This window comes from Komagataella phaffii, chromosome 2 (assembly GCF_000027005.1).
Source record: "Komagataella phaffii GS115 chromosome 2, complete sequence".
Taxonomy (NCBI): domain Eukaryota; kingdom Fungi; phylum Ascomycota; class Pichiomycetes; order Pichiales; family Pichiaceae; genus Komagataella; species Komagataella phaffii.
In genome coordinates, this window is record NC_012964.1 from 2,074,177 (window position 1) to 2,090,935 (window position 16,759).

General features: G+C 41.2%; 11 protein-coding genes across 11 annotated transcripts; 8 read left to right on the forward strand and 3 right to left on the reverse strand.

The window, feature by feature from the left end:
* Positions 1-172: 172 nt before the first annotated feature.
* On the forward strand, positions 173-2,458 carry PAS_chr2-2_0166 (JmjC domain family histone demethylase; the record flags this gene model as incomplete). The annotated part of the gene is made up of 1 exon (XM_002491993.1): positions 173-2,458. One exon carries the CDS (start codon positions 173-175, stop codon positions 2,456-2,458), a length of 2,286 nt encoding a protein of 761 aa, XP_002492038.1.
* A 682-nt stretch (positions 2,459-3,140) lies between these two features.
* On the forward strand, positions 3,141-5,106 carry PAS_chr2-2_0165 (Beta subunit of the F1 sector of mitochondrial F1F0 ATP synthase; the record flags this gene model as incomplete). Its single annotated transcript, XM_002491994.1, has 2 exons — positions 3,141-3,256; positions 3,711-5,106. The coding sequence occupies 2 exons, from the start codon at positions 3,141-3,143 to the stop codon at positions 5,104-5,106; spliced, it is 1,512 nt and encodes a 503-aa protein (XP_002492039.1).
* A 246-nt stretch (positions 5,107-5,352) lies between these two features.
* Positions 5,353-6,678, forward strand: PAS_chr2-2_0164 (uncharacterized protein; the record flags this gene model as incomplete). The annotated part of the gene is made up of 1 exon (XM_002491995.1): positions 5,353-6,678. The coding sequence occupies one exon, from the start codon at positions 5,353-5,355 to the stop codon at positions 6,676-6,678; it is 1,326 nt and encodes a 441-aa protein (XP_002492040.1).
* Positions 6,679-7,039: 361 nt separating this feature from the next.
* Positions 7,040-8,725, forward strand: PAS_chr2-2_0466 (uncharacterized protein; the record flags this gene model as incomplete). The annotated part of the gene is made up of 1 exon (XM_002491996.1): positions 7,040-8,725. One exon carries the CDS (start codon positions 7,040-7,042, stop codon positions 8,723-8,725), a length of 1,686 nt encoding a protein of 561 aa, XP_002492041.1.
* Positions 8,726-8,844: 119 nt separating this feature from the next.
* Positions 8,845-9,876, forward strand: PAS_chr2-2_0163 (uncharacterized protein; the record flags this gene model as incomplete). Its single annotated transcript, XM_002491997.1, has 1 exon — positions 8,845-9,876. The coding sequence occupies one exon, from the start codon at positions 8,845-8,847 to the stop codon at positions 9,874-9,876; it is 1,032 nt and encodes a 343-aa protein (XP_002492042.1).
* Positions 9,877-9,937: 61 nt separating this feature from the next.
* On the reverse strand, positions 9,938-10,984 carry PAS_chr2-2_0162 (Adenosine kinase, required for the utilization of S-adenosylmethionine (AdoMet); the record flags this gene model as incomplete). The annotated part of the gene is made up of 1 exon (XM_002491998.1): positions 9,938-10,984. The coding sequence occupies one exon, from the start codon at positions 10,982-10,984 to the stop codon at positions 9,938-9,940; it is 1,047 nt and encodes a 348-aa protein (XP_002492043.1).
* Positions 10,985-11,325: 341 nt separating this feature from the next.
* Positions 11,326-12,156, forward strand: PAS_chr2-2_0161 (uncharacterized protein; the record flags this gene model as incomplete). Its single annotated transcript, XM_002491999.1, has 1 exon — positions 11,326-12,156. The coding sequence occupies one exon, from the start codon at positions 11,326-11,328 to the stop codon at positions 12,154-12,156; it is 831 nt and encodes a 276-aa protein (XP_002492044.1).
* Positions 12,157-12,221: 65 nt separating this feature from the next.
* PAS_chr2-2_0160 (Vacuolar amino acid transporter, exports aspartate and glutamate from the vacuole) lies at positions 12,222-13,853 on the reverse strand (the record flags this gene model as incomplete). The annotated part of the gene is made up of 2 exons (XM_002492000.1): positions 12,222-13,585; positions 13,805-13,853. The coding sequence occupies 2 exons, from the start codon at positions 13,851-13,853 to the stop codon at positions 12,222-12,224; spliced, it is 1,413 nt and encodes a 470-aa protein (XP_002492045.1).
* Positions 13,854-13,885: 32 nt separating this feature from the next.
* On the reverse strand, positions 13,886-14,302 carry PAS_chr2-2_0465 (uncharacterized protein; the record flags this gene model as incomplete). The annotated part of the gene is made up of 1 exon (XM_002492001.1): positions 13,886-14,302. The coding sequence occupies one exon, from the start codon at positions 14,300-14,302 to the stop codon at positions 13,886-13,888; it is 417 nt and encodes a 138-aa protein (XP_002492046.1).
* A 160-nt stretch (positions 14,303-14,462) lies between these two features.
* PAS_chr2-2_0159 (Methionine aminopeptidase) lies at positions 14,463-15,809 on the forward strand (the record flags this gene model as incomplete). Its single annotated transcript, XM_002492002.1, has 1 exon — positions 14,463-15,809. The coding sequence occupies one exon, from the start codon at positions 14,463-14,465 to the stop codon at positions 15,807-15,809; it is 1,347 nt and encodes a 448-aa protein (XP_002492047.1).
* A 227-nt stretch (positions 15,810-16,036) lies between these two features.
* Positions 16,037-16,681, forward strand: PAS_chr2-2_0463 (uncharacterized protein; the record flags this gene model as incomplete). Its single annotated transcript, XM_002492003.1, has 1 exon — positions 16,037-16,681. The coding sequence occupies one exon, from the start codon at positions 16,037-16,039 to the stop codon at positions 16,679-16,681; it is 645 nt and encodes a 214-aa protein (XP_002492048.1).
* Positions 16,682-16,759: the final 78 nt, after the last annotated feature.

The window sequence follows — 16,759 nt, forward strand, 5'->3', positions numbered from 1 at the left end:
ATACATGACATAACCCCATACTTCGCGATACCATCTTTCCACTATATTGTAAGATTATCCGGCTTCTTATAACCCTTCTTTCCATATCGGAGTTACCCCTGTATTCGTTTCAAGCTTCCTCTAAATAGCGCTAAACTGGATGGTTATAGTTTTCACAGACACTGCTTAAAAAATGCTTTCTGAAATGCCGGATCTTATCTCCGCTCCTATTTTATATCCGTCAACTGAACAGTTTAATAATCCTATTCTCTACTTGAGTGAGCCTGAGAATGTTGCTCTGGGAAAAAAATTTGGTATTTTGAAGATAGTCCCCCCAAAGAACTGGAAGCCGCCCTTGAGTATCAACATGAAAACTTTTAAATTTATTACGAGGCTTCAACGGTTGAGCGAGTTGAACATCAAGAATAGATACAAGATCGAATGGCTTAAAGGCTACAATAATTATATGAAAATGAATCATAAGAGAGTTAACAAGGAGGGATTTGTCTACATCTCTGGCAAACCTGTACATTTGTATGACTTGTATCTGGATAGGTGTAACCTAGAAAACTACGATCAGCTCAACCGTCAAGATTTGAGCAATCTGAAAGAATATATCGGCTTTTTGGAATCGAAGGGTTACAAAAATTCTGAGGCCGCCCAAGATGAAAAGGGGTCTTGTGGTGTTTGCCATTTGGATGATGATCCGACGAGGCTTCTTCTCTGTGATGAGTGTGATACCGAGATACATATGAGATGTCTCGATCCCCCCTTGTTGGATATTCCTGAAGGACTTTGGTTTTGTGATCAATGTTTGAACGGAGGTTCGGCATCTTATGGATTTGAAGAAGACCATGACTCTGTTTTCACACTGGCTGAGTTTTTTCAGCACTGTAAGGGGTTTGAAAGGGACTACTTTTTGAAGTATTATGAAGGTTTTCAACCTTCAAAGAAAGAACTGGAGGCAGAGTTTTGGAGGCTTGTTGAGGACAGTGATGCTAATGTAGAGGTAAGGTACGGTGCAGATATTCACAAAAATCAACCTGGAGAAATTTCTGGATTTCCAGTACATGACCCTAGAAATGAAACAAAGCTGGAGCCTTCGGCTGAATCGTACTGCGAGCACCCATTTAATTTGACTAACCTTCCTTTTGCAAAAGGATCACTATTGAGATACATTCAAGATGAAAAAATTTCTGGAATGACTGTTCCCTGGATATACGTCGGATCTTTGTTTTCTACCTTCTGCTGGCATAAAGAGGATCATTACACTTTTTCCTGCAATTATTGTCATATTGGATCATCCAAGAAGTGGTACGGCATTCCAGAGAGCGATGCGAAGTTGTTTGAAGATGTGTTCAATAAGTATGTGCCAGACTATTTTGAGAAGCAACCAGATTTGTTGCACCAATTAGTATCTCTGCTATCACCTAAACAGCTAAAAGAGCTGTCCATGAAATACTTTGGCAAGGAACTGCAGATTGTTTATGCTGATCAGAATCCAAATGAATTCATAATAACATTTCCTGAAGTTTACCACAGTGGGTTCAACTGTGGATTTAACTTCAATGAGGCGGTCAACTTCACTACACCTTATTGGGTTCCTTTTGGAGCTAAATCTATCTCAGACTATCAACTTGTGCAAAAGGAGAATGTTTTTAATTATACCAATCTAATGAAGAAGATTTTGAATGATTTCGAACACATTTCTACAGTTGAGGACCTAAATGCCAAGGAACTTCAGTACAGTTTTTCGTGCAAAGACATTGCCCATGGGCAATACATGAACATGGTGAGAAGAGCATTAGAGTACTATTCGAAAGATTGGTTGGCTAAGAAGGATAAGTACAATGCAATATCCAGAAAGTACAAGTTCATCGGAACTATTCCACAAGACATTTTTGTGAAAGATAAGACAAGAAAAAGAAACAACGATCTTTTGTGCGACAAATGCAAAACTTCTATTAATTTTATTTGGGTAGAGTTGGGGGTAAATCCAGCACGAGCGGCCTTACTGACCCCAGAGTCTACTCCGAATGCAAGTTATGACAGAGAGTCTGAATTCAGAAAGATTGTTGAAGAGGCCAAGTCAACACCGTTGGGACTAGGCATAAAGCGTGAAGCTGATCAACAGGAACATGATAGTAGTGAAGAAAAATCGAAAAGAAGAAGATCCAGAAGGCTAGCCAAAGAAAAAGGACGAGACTTCGAAGACCACCACCAGATTCCGGGGAAGCAAACAGAAGAACAAAAATTAGTGAGAATGCTGTTATCAACTGAAAGAAACAACAAGAGGAGGAATGGAAGAATAGTTCTTTGTCTGGAAGACTTTACGAAGTTCATATTAGAATCGGTGAATGACTCCCATGCCATCATACAGCGTTGTCTAGTTGTGCGGGACACCCAAGATGACGAAGAGATCAATAAATGGATCGGAAATATTTCCACGAAGATCACCATTTTGGAAACAAACAGTTGAAAAACACCATATAGGAGTAATAGTCTCTAGTAATAATTATACCCTCAACCTTTGGCCCTCATACTTCGAGTTTTCATTTAAATTAACTGAGACAAGAAAAGACAAAAACGTGCCATCATCTCTCTCTTTTGAATTAGTTTAGCGCTGTTTCAATCAAGTTAGATGTTCTCAACTACCAATAGTCTATAACAATTTCAAAAAGAGAACCCTACTTTTCATTGCTCTTACATCATAAAGAAAAAAAATAAACATACTGAACCTTTTAACACTCCGATGGCAAGTTCATCAACTAAAATGCTATTATTCAATCGCTAAGCTACTATATATATATATTTTGACGCTCCATCGATGTGGTGATTGTTGTCCCATCTCTTGTAAGCACTGGATCAGGTACCTTAACAGTAGGTTCCCCATGAAAAACGATATGTACGACATCACAATAGTTGTGGGGTCGTGCTTTTACCGTAGATCGGGTGTCAGTTTCGTGTTAACCAATAAAAAGAGTCCATCCTCGACAAAAAAGGTGGCCTCGGTGTTATGTGCCCGGACACTATTTTTCACTCGATGCTCCTTACTCCCTTGCCAATTAGCGCTCGCTCTTATTTGACAACACCTTTCCTTCTCTCTTTTTCTTCTTCTTACACCAGAATAAGTGATTTAATTATTCGGATCATTACTAGCTATGGTTGTACCAAGATTGTATTATTCCACCAGCCGTGCTGCTTTGCAGACCGCTAGAGCTAATCAGCGTCTTGCCAGAGGTTTGGCTACCGCTGCTGCCTCCACCGGTAAGGTTAGGTAAGTTTTTTCCATTTTTCCCTTTTTTGTTTCGTTTTCGATATGGATGGTGATTATGAGTATCAATAGAGGGTCATTGTGTCAAGAAGATATTGATCGTGTCTTTTGGTTGTCAACATACCAAGATTTGTCGTCGAATTGGCCCAGCGCCGCACTTTCTCTTAATTGAAGAGGTCGGTGCTTTCTCAGAGATTTGTTGGGATTAGTATGTTTAGTTTATCTCAATTGGCTCAAGTGAACTGACAATTGTACATGGAAGCCAGTTGGATTCACTCCTACCAAGAAACTGATTGTACCGTTGTCGTCACCCCTGTTTCTTCCCCGTCAAATCAGAGACCTTGAAAATTTCGCTAGCTCGAGAAATTTCAAGGGAGGCTCATAACCACCAGTCCACCAGTTTTGAAACGAATCGACGTGAAGTTGATCGACCATGTTACTAACATACTAATTATAGAGCCGTCATTGGTGCCGTTGTCGATGTTCAATTTGAACAAGGTCAATTGCCAGATATTCTTAACGCCCTTGAGCTGCAGAACGGTGACCAGAAATTGGTCTTAGAGGTTGCCCAACATTTGGGTGAGAACACCGTCAGAACCATTGCTATGGACGGTACTGAAGGTTTGGTTAGAGGAACTAGCGTCACTGACACTGGTTCTCCTATCTCCGTTCCTGTCGGTAGAGGTACTTTAGGTCGTATCATTAACGTCATTGGTGAGCCAATTGACGAGAGAGGACCAATTGAGTGCAAGCAAAGAAACCCTATTCATGCCGACCCTCCATCCTTCGTCAACCAATCCACTGCTGCCGAAGTTTTGGAAACTGGTATCAAAGTCGTCGACTTATTGGCCCCTTACGCCAGAGGTGGTAAGATTGGTCTGTTCGGTGGTGCCGGTGTCGGTAAGACTGTGTTTATCCAAGAGCTGATTAACAACATTGCTAAGGCTCACGGTGGTTTCTCCGTTTTCACCGGTGTTGGTGAACGTACCAGAGAAGGTAACGATTTGTACCGTGAAATGAAGGAGACTGGTGTTATTAACTTGGAGGGTGACTCCAAGGTCGCCCTGGTCTTCGGTCAAATGAACGAGCCTCCTGGAGCTAGAGCTCGTGTTGCTTTGACTGGTTTAACCATTGCTGAATACTTCAGAGACGAGGAGGGTCAAGATGTGTTGTTGTTCGTTGACAACATTTTCAGATTCACCCAAGCTGGTTCTGAGGTGTCCGCTTTGTTGGGACGTATTCCATCTGCCGTTGGTTACCAACCTACTTTGGCCACTGATATGGGTCTGTTGCAAGAGCGTATTACCACTACTCAAAAGGGTTCCGTCACCTCTGTCCAAGCCGTTTATGTGCCAGCCGATGATTTGACTGATCCTGCTCCAGCCACTACCTTCGCCCACTTGGACGCCACCACCGTGTTGTCTCGTGGTATCTCTGAATTGGGTATTTACCCAGCTGTCGACCCTCTGGACTCCAAGTCTAGATTGCTAGACGTTGCCGTTGTCGGTCAGGAACACTACGAAGTTGCTACCCAAGTCCAACAGACCTTGCAAGCTTACAAGTCTTTGCAAGATATTATTGCCATTTTGGGTATGGATGAATTATCCGAGCAAGACAAGCTTACCGTTGAGCGTGCTCGTAAGATTCAGAGATTCTTGTCTCAACCATTCGCCGTCGCCGAGGTCTTCACTGGTATCCCAGGTAGATTGGTCAGACTGAAGGACACCGTCAGATCCTTCAAGGAGGTCTTGGATGGTAAGTACGACCATTTGCCAGAAAACGCTTTCTACATGGTTGGTGGTATCGAAGACGTTGTCGCCAAGGCTGAAAAGTTGGCTGCCGAGGCTAACTAAGGAGTTAAAGCACCTTGAAAATGTCATTATGTTTTAAATAACATTATATACTGCACGATTGATGTTTTAGATTGAATATATTCGGGTTGTTACTCGTTAAAAGTGTTTTACCTAGCGTCCTTTATATGGCACCCCTCGCATGTAAACGTCCTGAGATCTGAGAATTGGAGTGCGCGCTTGCTCGACGTGAAGACACGCAAGAATGATTGAATAGCACCCTCATCTCTCCATAAACCTTCGACCACAATGAGCTTCTTCTCCCAACTGACAGGAGCATTGGACAAGCCAGGTTTTAATTGGAAACTTCTGATTGCTGGATTTTCCAGTGCCGAGTTTGCGTTTGAAGCTTACTTGTCGTATCGTCAAATCAAAAAGCTTCAAGAGAAGGGACACCAAGTTCCTCAGAGTCTGAAGGGCAAAATTGAGGAAGATGTTGCTTTGAAGTCCCAGGATTATTCATTCACCAAGCTCAAGTTTGGTATCTTTAGTGACGCTGTCAACTTATTATACAACTTGACATGGATAAAGTTTGATATTCTTCCCAAGCTATGGAACTTGAGTGGCAACCTATTGGCTAATAGTCTGGCGTTTTTACCGTGGAAAGGAACTTTGGTTCAATCTCTTGTATTCGTCAACCTTCTGAGTATTGCAGGACTGGTTGTGTCCCTTCCGTTAAGTTATTACTCAACGTTTGTGATTGAGGAAAAGTTTGGTTTCAACAAACAGACGCTCAAGCTGTGGATCACAGATGCCATCAAGGGTCTTTTATTGAGCTTTGTGTTTGGTACCGCCATTTATGCCGGATTCCTAAAAATTGTCGATTATTTCAGCGATACATTCATGTTTTACATGTCTGTCTTCATGTTTGTGATTCAGATATTCTTCATTATCTTTTATCCTAAGTTTATACAACCATTGTTTAACAAGCTGACTCCTTTGGAAGATGGTGAATTAAAGCAATCCATTGAGAAGCTTGCAGCTGATCAAAAATTCCCGTTGGACAAACTTTATGTCATCGATGGCTCTAAGAGATCTTCGCATTCCAATGCTTACTTTTTAGGTCTTCCTTGGGGAACTAAACAAATTGTTATTTTTGATACTCTGATTGAAAAGTCCTCCGTCGACGAGGTGACAGCTGTATTGGGTCATGAGATTGGGCATTGGGCTCTTTCTCACACAACCAAGTTACTGTTGATCAATCAGGTGCAGTTGTTTTCAATCTTTTCACTTTTTGCCCTTTTCTTCAAGAATAAGTCATTATACCAATCTTTTGGATTTTCTGGGCAGCCGGTAATCATTGGTTTCACTTTGTTTTCTGATGTACTCAAACCATTCAATGCTGTCCTTTCGTTTGCTACAAACCTACTTTCCAGAAACTACGAATACCAGGCTGACGAGTACGCTGTTGATTTGGGATATTCTTCTGACTTAAGCAGTGCTCTAATCAGCCTTCATAAGGAGAATCTTTCTTCTTTGCATGTTGATTGGTTGTACTCTGCTTATAGTCACTCTCACCCTCATCTTACTGAGAGATTACAAGCCATAGAATTCAATGCTAAAAAAGAGAAATAGTATATATATCGATATATAAGTTTTATTTGATCTATTCTTCACTTGCAATTTCGTATGATTTATAGTCTTTATACGGTGTAAAGCATTCTCAAGAGTGTTGGTAGTTAGAAATGGCTAGACAAGCGTTAAGAGTCACTCTTTGAAGTTCAATTGCAGATTTTGTAATTTGAATATAGATCCAAAGTTTCAACCACAGCATTCAGAACAACGGTGGACGTTTGAGAGATGTCATATTCAGTTTTAGGGAATAACTTACTTTTTTATTACATATCGTCCCTTAAACTCGTATTTCTATCCCGTTATATTTCACTCCGATTATCCAGAAAATCTCGAAATCGATTTGGGTAACAACACTGCAAGTATGCTAGACATAGGAGAAGCTTTGCTGAAAGATGATGATCAAGACCAGTACTTGATAGACAATAGTAAGCTGCCGCTATCGCAGCTGATTCCAAAGATAGTAGCCGAAAGAGGGCGATTTGAGGATCTTAAGGAAGATGAACTGATAGATGAAATACTGGAGAACCACCAGCAACCTGCCAACGAGACAACAGTTCAGGAAGAAGACCAAGAAGATTCCGAAAGCTTCATTAAACAAAAGATGGAAGTCATCACAGCAGTTCAGACGGCATTGAATGAAAGCTCGCTGTTACTGGATCTCGTCTCACTGTTAATATCCTGCACTAGACCAGCGGCTGGCTCAACCTCAATGTCCCCTCATTTGAAACAACACGCCAAATTAGGCTCATTGAATTGTGACGATATAAGTTCAAATGGGGAAGTATCCAGGCTTGCCGAGGAAAACAAAGAGAAACATTCTATTGTTGGCCTGGGGTGGAAATCGGATGCCTTGGATGTTGCATCCAAGCGGTTACTTTCAGCTTCAGAACGTCTAAATGATGAGGTATTGAAGGAGAAAATGTATTGGGATAATATATTGGAAACCCTAGAGGCAAATGAAGTGATCCTGAAACTTAACAGTAAAGGTGGATTATCCAACTCGAAGGAAATTGGTGTGAAGTATGGTTTTGGAGACTCAGGGTCGACATATTTTGACCGAGGAATTGCACTTTTGAAAAAGGGACGAAGTTTTGGGGAGATCCATTTTAATAGAATAAACAATCTTCAGGTTGATAGAGACGAAAAAGTGGTAAAAGTTTCCATACTAAGTAAAGTAGACGATGAGTACACTCTAACTGGGGAGAGTAACTCCAGAAAATACTTAGACAGTTTGAAAAACTTCCAGATCAACCATACGAGTATAGTGGGTGAAATTGAAAGAGCAAGATTTTTTATCTTTGAAGAAGAGTTTTTCCATCAACTTTTGAAAGAGGCAACAGAATTGATATCTTATCAGGTACAAGTTGATGGTAACAAAATCGTCGTCGATTTGGGCGAAGAGATCATTGAGATTGAAAGTGTGTTAGCAGAGACACAGCTGGATGACAACCAAGTGCCCCATAAAGAGTTAAGTCACAATCAACGCGCTGATTACATTACTATATTTCTAAGGCTCATGTTATGCGCACACTTTAGATCCAACCTAGAGAATAAACGCCACAATCCAACTGCTCTTACCGTTCACCCACCGGGAACTCCCAAACAGAAGGTCCAATTGAACCTTTTGAGACCATTGATAGGAAATTACAGGCACAATAAACATCTGCAACTATTGAAGAACATAATTGAGATGCTGATACGGAATATTTATCTGGACGACGAGAAGGTCTCCGAGATCATGGGCCAACATTTCAAGCTCACCAAACATCTGGCTGAGCCTAAATCTCAGCAAAACCAAGACCCGTTCATTCGGTGTAAAACCCCTCCAGTATCCGAATTTCTGTTGGAATTGCCTTCTCGCTCTGGCGAGTTCACACTGAAAGTTATAATTACTGTTTCTGCTACATCCAGTTTCTGTGGGTTACAAGTTCGTTTGAAAATGTTCAAGATTCTTGAAAAAGACTCGGAGATGGTCCTGGATGTCACTTTCTCTGATGTCCGCGATGTGCAAGATTGTCTCTCATGGTCCTGGAATAGGTATCTTTGATTGGGTTATGCACGGGGAAGAATTATTTTCGGACGGGGTGTGCCCTTCTAGCTTATACTGAAAAACCATTCTTGACACTTTATATTTTTTGTCAATAAGTACACCAATAGACGATGACAATGAGCAAACCGAAAGTACTAGTCGTCGGCGCTGGTGGGATTGGTATGATCGGTGCCTACACTTTACATTACAACAAGCGCTGTGAAGTATCCGTAATCGTTCGATCCGATTATGAGTTGGCTCGGAAAAGGGGGATCAATATCGATAGCGTAGCTTATGGCAAGGTCGATAATTGGAAACCAGCCAACTTGGCTGCTAACACAACCGAGGCTATGGAAGCGTTTGGACCCTTTGATTATATTTATTTGGCTACGAAGAATATCCCAGATGGTTCAAATAAATGTGAGGATGTCATCAGACCCGCAGTCACCCCAGGTCTTACCACAATATTAATGGTTCAAAACGGAATAGATATTGAAAATGCCATGTTCGAAGCATTTCCAGCAAATATAGTTCTCAGCGGAGTAACTCTCTCGGGAGCTCAGAATCTCCATTTGGAGGTCAAACATGTTGGTCCCGAAGTGTGTACTATTGGATTCTTCAAACACCCCACTATCGATGAAAAAATACTAGAAGCAAAGGCTAAAGAATTCATTGAGTTATACAGCAATGACTTGAACACAATCACGTATGAGCCGGATGTCAGAAGTTCCCGTTGGAGGAAACTTGTGTACAATGCTTCTATTAATCCTATTACAGCACTGGCTGGCCTCGACTACTCAAGAGTAGAGCTATGCGATGGTAGGGCTACCGTTTTGCGACCTGCTATGGATGAAGTCGTTAAGGTAGCGCTGGCAGATGGCTACATTATACCAGATTCTCATGTGCAGGCCATGTTAGAGGTAAGCTCTGGATTATTTTATACCCCATCCATGTTAATGGATGTTAGAAACAACAACTTAACTGAGCTGGAAATAATCCTGGGAAACTGTGTAAAAATTGCAAGGCGGCACGAAGTCGCAACTCCAGTATTGGATACGCTATACGCTTTAATGAAGATGAAACAATTTGACATAAAGGAAAAAAATGGAATCATTAAAGTTGACACAACAATAAACAAAGACTATTCTACCTACGGGAAGGGTTTTTGAATCCAAACAGAAGAGTGAAAAAAATTATATACAACTGTATACAGTCTATTAATCATTTATCTTAGTTTTTCTTGCCAGGATAAGTCTTCTTAGGGAAAGGATACGATGGTCCAACTTGTTGGATCGATTCGGCTGCCAACCATTGTCCGATGTCAATGTTTTCAAACAGATCTTTACCTTGAACAAGACCAGCAACGAAACCAGCGGCGAAAGCATCACCGGCACCATTGGTGTCAACGACTTTGTCCGCAGCCAAAGGATGAACGACAATTTCAGAGATTTGAGCTTCACCTTGAGCATCAACGCGAACCACCAAGGTGGGGTCTAAACCTTGAGTGAAAATGACAGTTCTTGGCTTCTTTGAGTTGACTTTTGGTAGTTTAGCGATGTAAGTTGCAACCTCTACCAATGACTTGTCTTTCAAATCATGGGATTCGGCATAGGCAGCAGCCTCAGATTCGTTACAAATGATATAATCAGCGTATGGAACAACTTGATCGAGAGGGTCTTTAAAAAACTGAGCAATGAATGGAGCTGAGAAGTTGATAACAAAGTCTTTGTTGTTCTCAGCAGCATGTTTTCCTAGCAAGATGATAGCCTCTGGAGACACAGTTAAGTGGAATCCACCAATGTAGAAAAAGGAAGCCTTCTCGACAAGCTCCCAATTTTCCGGCTTTTGTAAATGAGAAGGCTTGAAATGGTTTGCAGCACCCAAATCGGTGGCCAAACTTCTATTTGGGCCATTGATCAGAGCAGCACACTTACCAGTTCCAATGTCAGGTTGAACTTGGTACCTAGTGGCCAGACCGACAGATTTGTTGGCTTCGTGCAACTTCTCAGCGTATTTGTCGTTACCAACAGAACCAAAGTAGACTACAGAGATTTCTGGAAGTAGGTATTGAGCTCCTCTAGCAGTATTCTGTGCGGCACCACCGGCAACTAATTTAACAGAAGGATCTTTAAGGCCATCATCGAAAATTGGCATATGTTTCTCTTCTACCAAAATGGCATCATTCTCTTTCAATCCGTACTTGTCAAGGTACTCTTTGGTGACATCGAACTGGATATCCAGTAGGGGATTTCCTAAACAGACTAATTTATAAACCATTGTTGTTGAAGAAGGGATAATAACGGTTGGTGAAATTGTCTCTAATGAATATAGTCGACTTCGATTCACATGGTAAATGTTGGGATGTAAAAATCCAATATCACGTGGTATGGAATTTATTCTGGCACTAAACCTGCAGGAGATGAGGTCAAGGAAGGAGGGAACGATAACCGACGAGCGAGATCGCGAAATACGAAGTTATGTAGGGAATCTGCATTCTCAAAATGCATTACGATCGGAGCTAATCCAGCGTTGTCCAGGCGTATCGTACTAACCAGTCTGTCAGTACCTTCATAAAAAACCCTCAATTGTGCTTCTTTGAATATTGTTGTTGGCAAATAATGATTCATCCCATATATGATGACCCATTGCTGTGGTTACGACCGTTTCCTGCTGAACCCCGGAATCTACTGGAGAAACATTGGCATGAAATAGCAATCTCTTTTATCTTCTATCAAGTGCTATACTACTTGAGTGCACCGATTTGTGCCTATATTTTTGGGTCTCATTATACACATGAAATCTCAAAGAAGCAAAGGATTAATTTTGATATCCATGTCGTTGCCCTTGTGCAGTCGTTTATTTCCATCTTGTTGACCCTGCCGCTGTTTAAGGACCCCATGTGGAAAGAAGATCCAATCTTTGGACACACGCCTTTTTCCAATCTTGTTTCTGCTCTGACTGCAGGTTATTTTATTTGGGATTCAATTGTATGTATCCAGCATTTCAAAATGTTTGGGTTAGGGTTCTTATTACATGCCTTTGCCGCATTGTATGTGTTTATGATGGCTTTCAAGCCATTTTGCCAGCCATGGATCCCAGCATACCTTATCTTCGAATTATCTACTCCATTTGTGAATATCAACTGGTTTATTGCAAGATTACCTGACGGTTATGTCTCTACTAAGTTCACTGTTATCAACGGTTTGCTCCTAATGGTTACATTTTTCAGTGTCAGAATTGTGTGGGGACTCTATGCAGTTGTTCAAACATTTGCAGATTATTGGCCAATAAGAGACCAAGTTCCTGGTTGGCTGGCATTGCCGATTTTTGCATTAAACTTGTTGCTGGACGTCTTGAACATGTACTGGTTTTACAAGATGGTCCTAATTGCCAAAAAGAAATTCAAAAAGTCCAAGAGTAACGACGAAAAGCTTAAGAAAAGTAAATAAGGCGTCTCATGGCTGTAAAATTTCGTTACATCCTTTTCTTTTATGACTAAATGATTAATCTAAGTTTATTTATTCAAGAAAAGAACCACCGTGAGACAGATTACCATTACGGTGATTCCAAAAGCGACCAGCGCCAATGCTGCGTACTTGTAGGTCCTTTGGCGCCATGTAGCTTCAGCAGAAGTGCCTAACAGCTTGTAGCCAAATATTCCTGGTAAAATATAAGAAATGGAAGTCGATCCCGTAGCACCAACAACGGACAGCACTAAGCCTAGAGACGTGACGGATAATGCAATTGAATAAGCTAAGGCAATAATTATTGTAGTTAATATGATAAGCCTTTGGGTGGAGAGATGAACTGCGACTGGTTTCGAAGGAGTTTCTTCTATTGGAGAAAGGTTCGGATCGTTCAAATCAGTTTGGTCTTGTACGATTTGGGGAGGCCCTGAACCTTCAGGAGATTTGTTGGTAAAATCTTCTTGATCTTCAGTTAAAGGGCGACGCTCTTCACCCTCATCATCAAATTCATCAAATTCGTCGTTAAGATCAGTTTTACCACTTGTTTGGTAAAAATGCACTATGTAATTTAAGGAGTTTCGACAGGGGTGGCATTGCAAGGGGAATGATAAAGTAACCAAGAACACAATTGCAATTCTTCCGACTGTAGAGGAAACATTTTGAGGATACATGGCAATGATGTTACTGATGATATTGTCACCAAATGTCAGGTAGCCACATATTCCGGTGACCATGTAGAGCACCATTGCTGTACTAATTGCTATACTGATGAACTTGTTCATATTCGCAGCGCTTTTATCACGCAGCTCATTAATCAATGAAAATGCGTTATGCTGTGAAGTGTAAGAAACAACAAAAATAGGAAAGCTGCCCAGAAACTCTGTTATTGAAGTAGGTCCCACAGCTTTTATAGGTCCACGGACAATAGCTTCATCGGGGAAGATCAAATGCACCACGACGAGAACTACTAGGTATCCAACAGATGAGAGGGCCACTAGTGACGCGTATTTGAGGGATGTCAAATTTCTGAGGTAGCACAACGGAATTATTATTAACATGAACAGACTGATCCATAAATTTCTGGCCTCTAATGCTGGATGTTCAGCAAGTGTTGAATCCTTGACTAAGGCATGTACAATCTTAGGCATCAAATCACCAATAACCACCAGATAGGAGCAACCGACACCAAAACACTTGATCATAATAGCAATATCAAAGAAGATACTGGCTTTTGGGTAAGTAATTTGGGCCACCGTAAAGAACGAGGCGTGCCCTGGTGTCACGAACTGGGATACTTTAGTTTGCAGAAACAGCCCAAATAGAGACGCAAGCCCACTAAGTATAATCAGGAACACACCAAAAAGAATACCACTAGATCTAATGGCATAGGGCATGGCTAAGATCCCAGCACCTTGACTATGGTTAGTTTAGTTCACAAAAAGAGGGAATGCTGATCACTTACCAATCAGTGTATGCAATAGTCCTAAACTAGCCGTAAATGCGGAGCTCTTTCCAGTCATTTTGCAGGCAGAAGAAATGTAACTAGTGTTACTTTCTATTTGGATACAAAGACTATATACAGAAACAGTTCTTGAACTAGGTTTAAGGGTAAGGGCTCATAATACTTTACCAAACGAAGGTTGGCGATGACTGATTATATAATCAATGTTCCTAAACATACATCTATGTACATGTTAAAATGCTCTTCGAACTAGTAACCCTTACGTTTGGCCTCATTTACAATTTGTAACAATCTCTTGAAACCTTTACCGAACCGGCGCTTATTGCGCTCCATGCGTAGCTCTGCCTTGGCCTTGCTTGGTCTTAAGTAGAATCGTTGTTTTCTGCGTTCTTGAGCGACATTGTTACTACGAACCAGGTTATTGAGTTGTTTCAAAGCTTGACCTATGTTGCCGTCAATGACATCCACCGTTCTTCCTGCGGCAACTCCGGTTAATGGAGCGTTATGGCTTTCTGTTGGAGGAGAGAAGCAGTCATTCTTGTTTATTAAGCCACGTGATGAAGTAATGTTCTTCAAACTTGGAGCGGGGAAAGCTGACTTCGATTGAAACCTAAGCCCGTAAACAAGATTTATTGGTCTTATCCTTTGAATGTAACTGGAAAACATTGGGAGCAGCTATTGGTCGGGTAGACTAGATTTTCTGACAAGCTCTAGCTGAAATTCCTTTTCCATCTGATGTCTAGATTGTTGATTGGTGCACGACTTGTGAATAGTGGCTCTTTCAACTTTAAAATGACATCTCGGCTATAATCGATCTTCCTTGATCATGACTAGTTCTGTAGATAAAGTGAGTCAGAAGGTCGCTGACGTAAAACTGGGCTCCTCCAAGTCAACAAAGAATAACAAGAGCAAAGGTAAAGGAAAATCCAACAAGAATCAAGTGGTTGAGGATGATGATGAGGATGATTTTGAAAAGGCCTTGGAGCTTGCAATGCAATTAGATGCACAAAAACTAGCTCAGAAAAAAGCTGATGATGTGCCTCTTGTTGAAGAAGAAGAGAAAAAAGTTGAGGAAAAGATTGAACAGCAATATGACCCCATTTCCACTTTTTACCCTGATGGAAACTATCCCCAAGGAGAAGTTGTGGATTACAAAGATGACAACTTGTACCGTACTACTGATGAAGAAAAGCGAGCTTTGGATCGAGAGAAGAATAACAAGTGGAATGAATTTCGTAAAGGTGCTGAAATTCATAGGAGAGTTCGAAAACTGGCAAAGGATGAGATCAAACCGGGAATGTCAATGATCGAGATCGCCGAACTAATCGAAAACGCAGTTCGTGGATATAGTGGTGAAGACGGACTCAAGGGTGGTATGGGATTTCCTTGTGGTCTTTCTTTGAACCATTGTGCTGCGCACTATTCTCCTAATGCTAACGACAAACTTGTCTTAAATTATGAAGACGTCATGAAAGTAGATTTTGGTGTCCATGTGAACGGTCACATTATCGATAGTGCATTCACGTTAACATTCGATGACAAATATGATGATCTGTTGAAAGCTGTCAAGGATGCTACCAATACTGGTATTCGTGAAGCAGGTATTGATGTGAGATTGACCGACATTGGTGAAGCCATCCAAGAAGTAATGGAGTCCTACGAAGTTACTTTAGACGGAGAAACATACCAAGTTAAACCTATCAAGAATCTTTGTGGCCATAACATCGGCCAGTATAGAATTCATGGTGGTAAGTCTGTTCCCATAGTGAAGAATTTTGACAACACCAAGATGGAGGAAGGTGAAACCTTTGCAATTGAAACCTTTGGCAGTACAGGAAGGGGTCATGTGATAGGACAAGGTGAATGCTCTCACTACGCCAAGAATCCAGATGCCCCCGCCAATGCTATCTCCAGCATTCGTGTGAACCGTGCTAAACAATTGCTAAAGACTATCGATGAGAACTTTGGTACTCTTCCATTCTGTCGTCGCTACATAGATCGTCTTGGAGAAGAAAAGTACTTATTGGCATTGAACCAGTTGGTTAAATCTGGAGTTGTTAGCGATTATCCACCCTTGGTAGATGTCAAGGGGTCATACACTGCCCAATACGAGCACACCATCCTTTTGAGACCTAATGTTAAGGAAGTTGTATCCCGCGGTGAAGACTACTAGCAGTCATTTGTTACGTAATATACTTTTGATTTATCATTTTTTTTTCACAAGTCTCCGATACTTCTTGTAGTGCGACACCTAATACTGTGTCCAGTACTTTTGTAAACGGCAAAGTGTACACACTACAAAGGATAGTTTAGAGTGAGAGAAGCATAAATGGAGATTGACAAGAGCGTAATAGTATTCAAAGGTAAGCAAATCGATTTATTAACCTGACGATTTTTACAATGACTAACCTGGCAGGACCTTTTACCCAGAAATCTGGTGAGACTGTTAAGCTTACAAACACCACCTCAACGCCTTTGGCATACAAAGTGAGGACTACTTCCCCGAAGTTATACGCAGTTCGTCCTACTTCGACTCTGCTACAACCAGGCGAGTCCATAGAAGTCTCTATTGTTCTGCAAGGGCTTCCAGAAGAGCCATCGCCCGACTTCAAGTGCAAGGACAAGTTTTTGTTCGTCTCTGTTCCTCATCCTGACTACAACGAAAATGATGTTATTGCAGACATCTTCCCAGAATTAGAGAGCCGTTACAAGAGTGAGGTGGAAAGACAAAAAGTTAAAGTTAAGTTCGCCATTGGTGAACCATCCACTCAAGACGATATAGAATCTAAGAACGAGCAACCAGACAATGCAACCGAGGCTTCTAAGCCTGCCTCCACTGAAATTAACCCATCGTTCGGCAAAGAGATCTCAGAGAAGAATGCCAAAGTTGCAGCTTTGGAGGAATCGTTGGATGGAAAACACAAGACATCTATTGAAACTACCGCATCTCGACAGGAGCCTGTTTCAACTACACAATCCTCTCGTCTTCCATTAATAATCTTGATAATCCTTCTTGCTATAGTTGCTAAGTACTTTTTCTTCTAGGGAGAAAGGACAATGTGTTTTTATAGGCCCTTTATTCTTTTTATAATAGTATTGGAGTATGTATAAGTATTCGTGCGA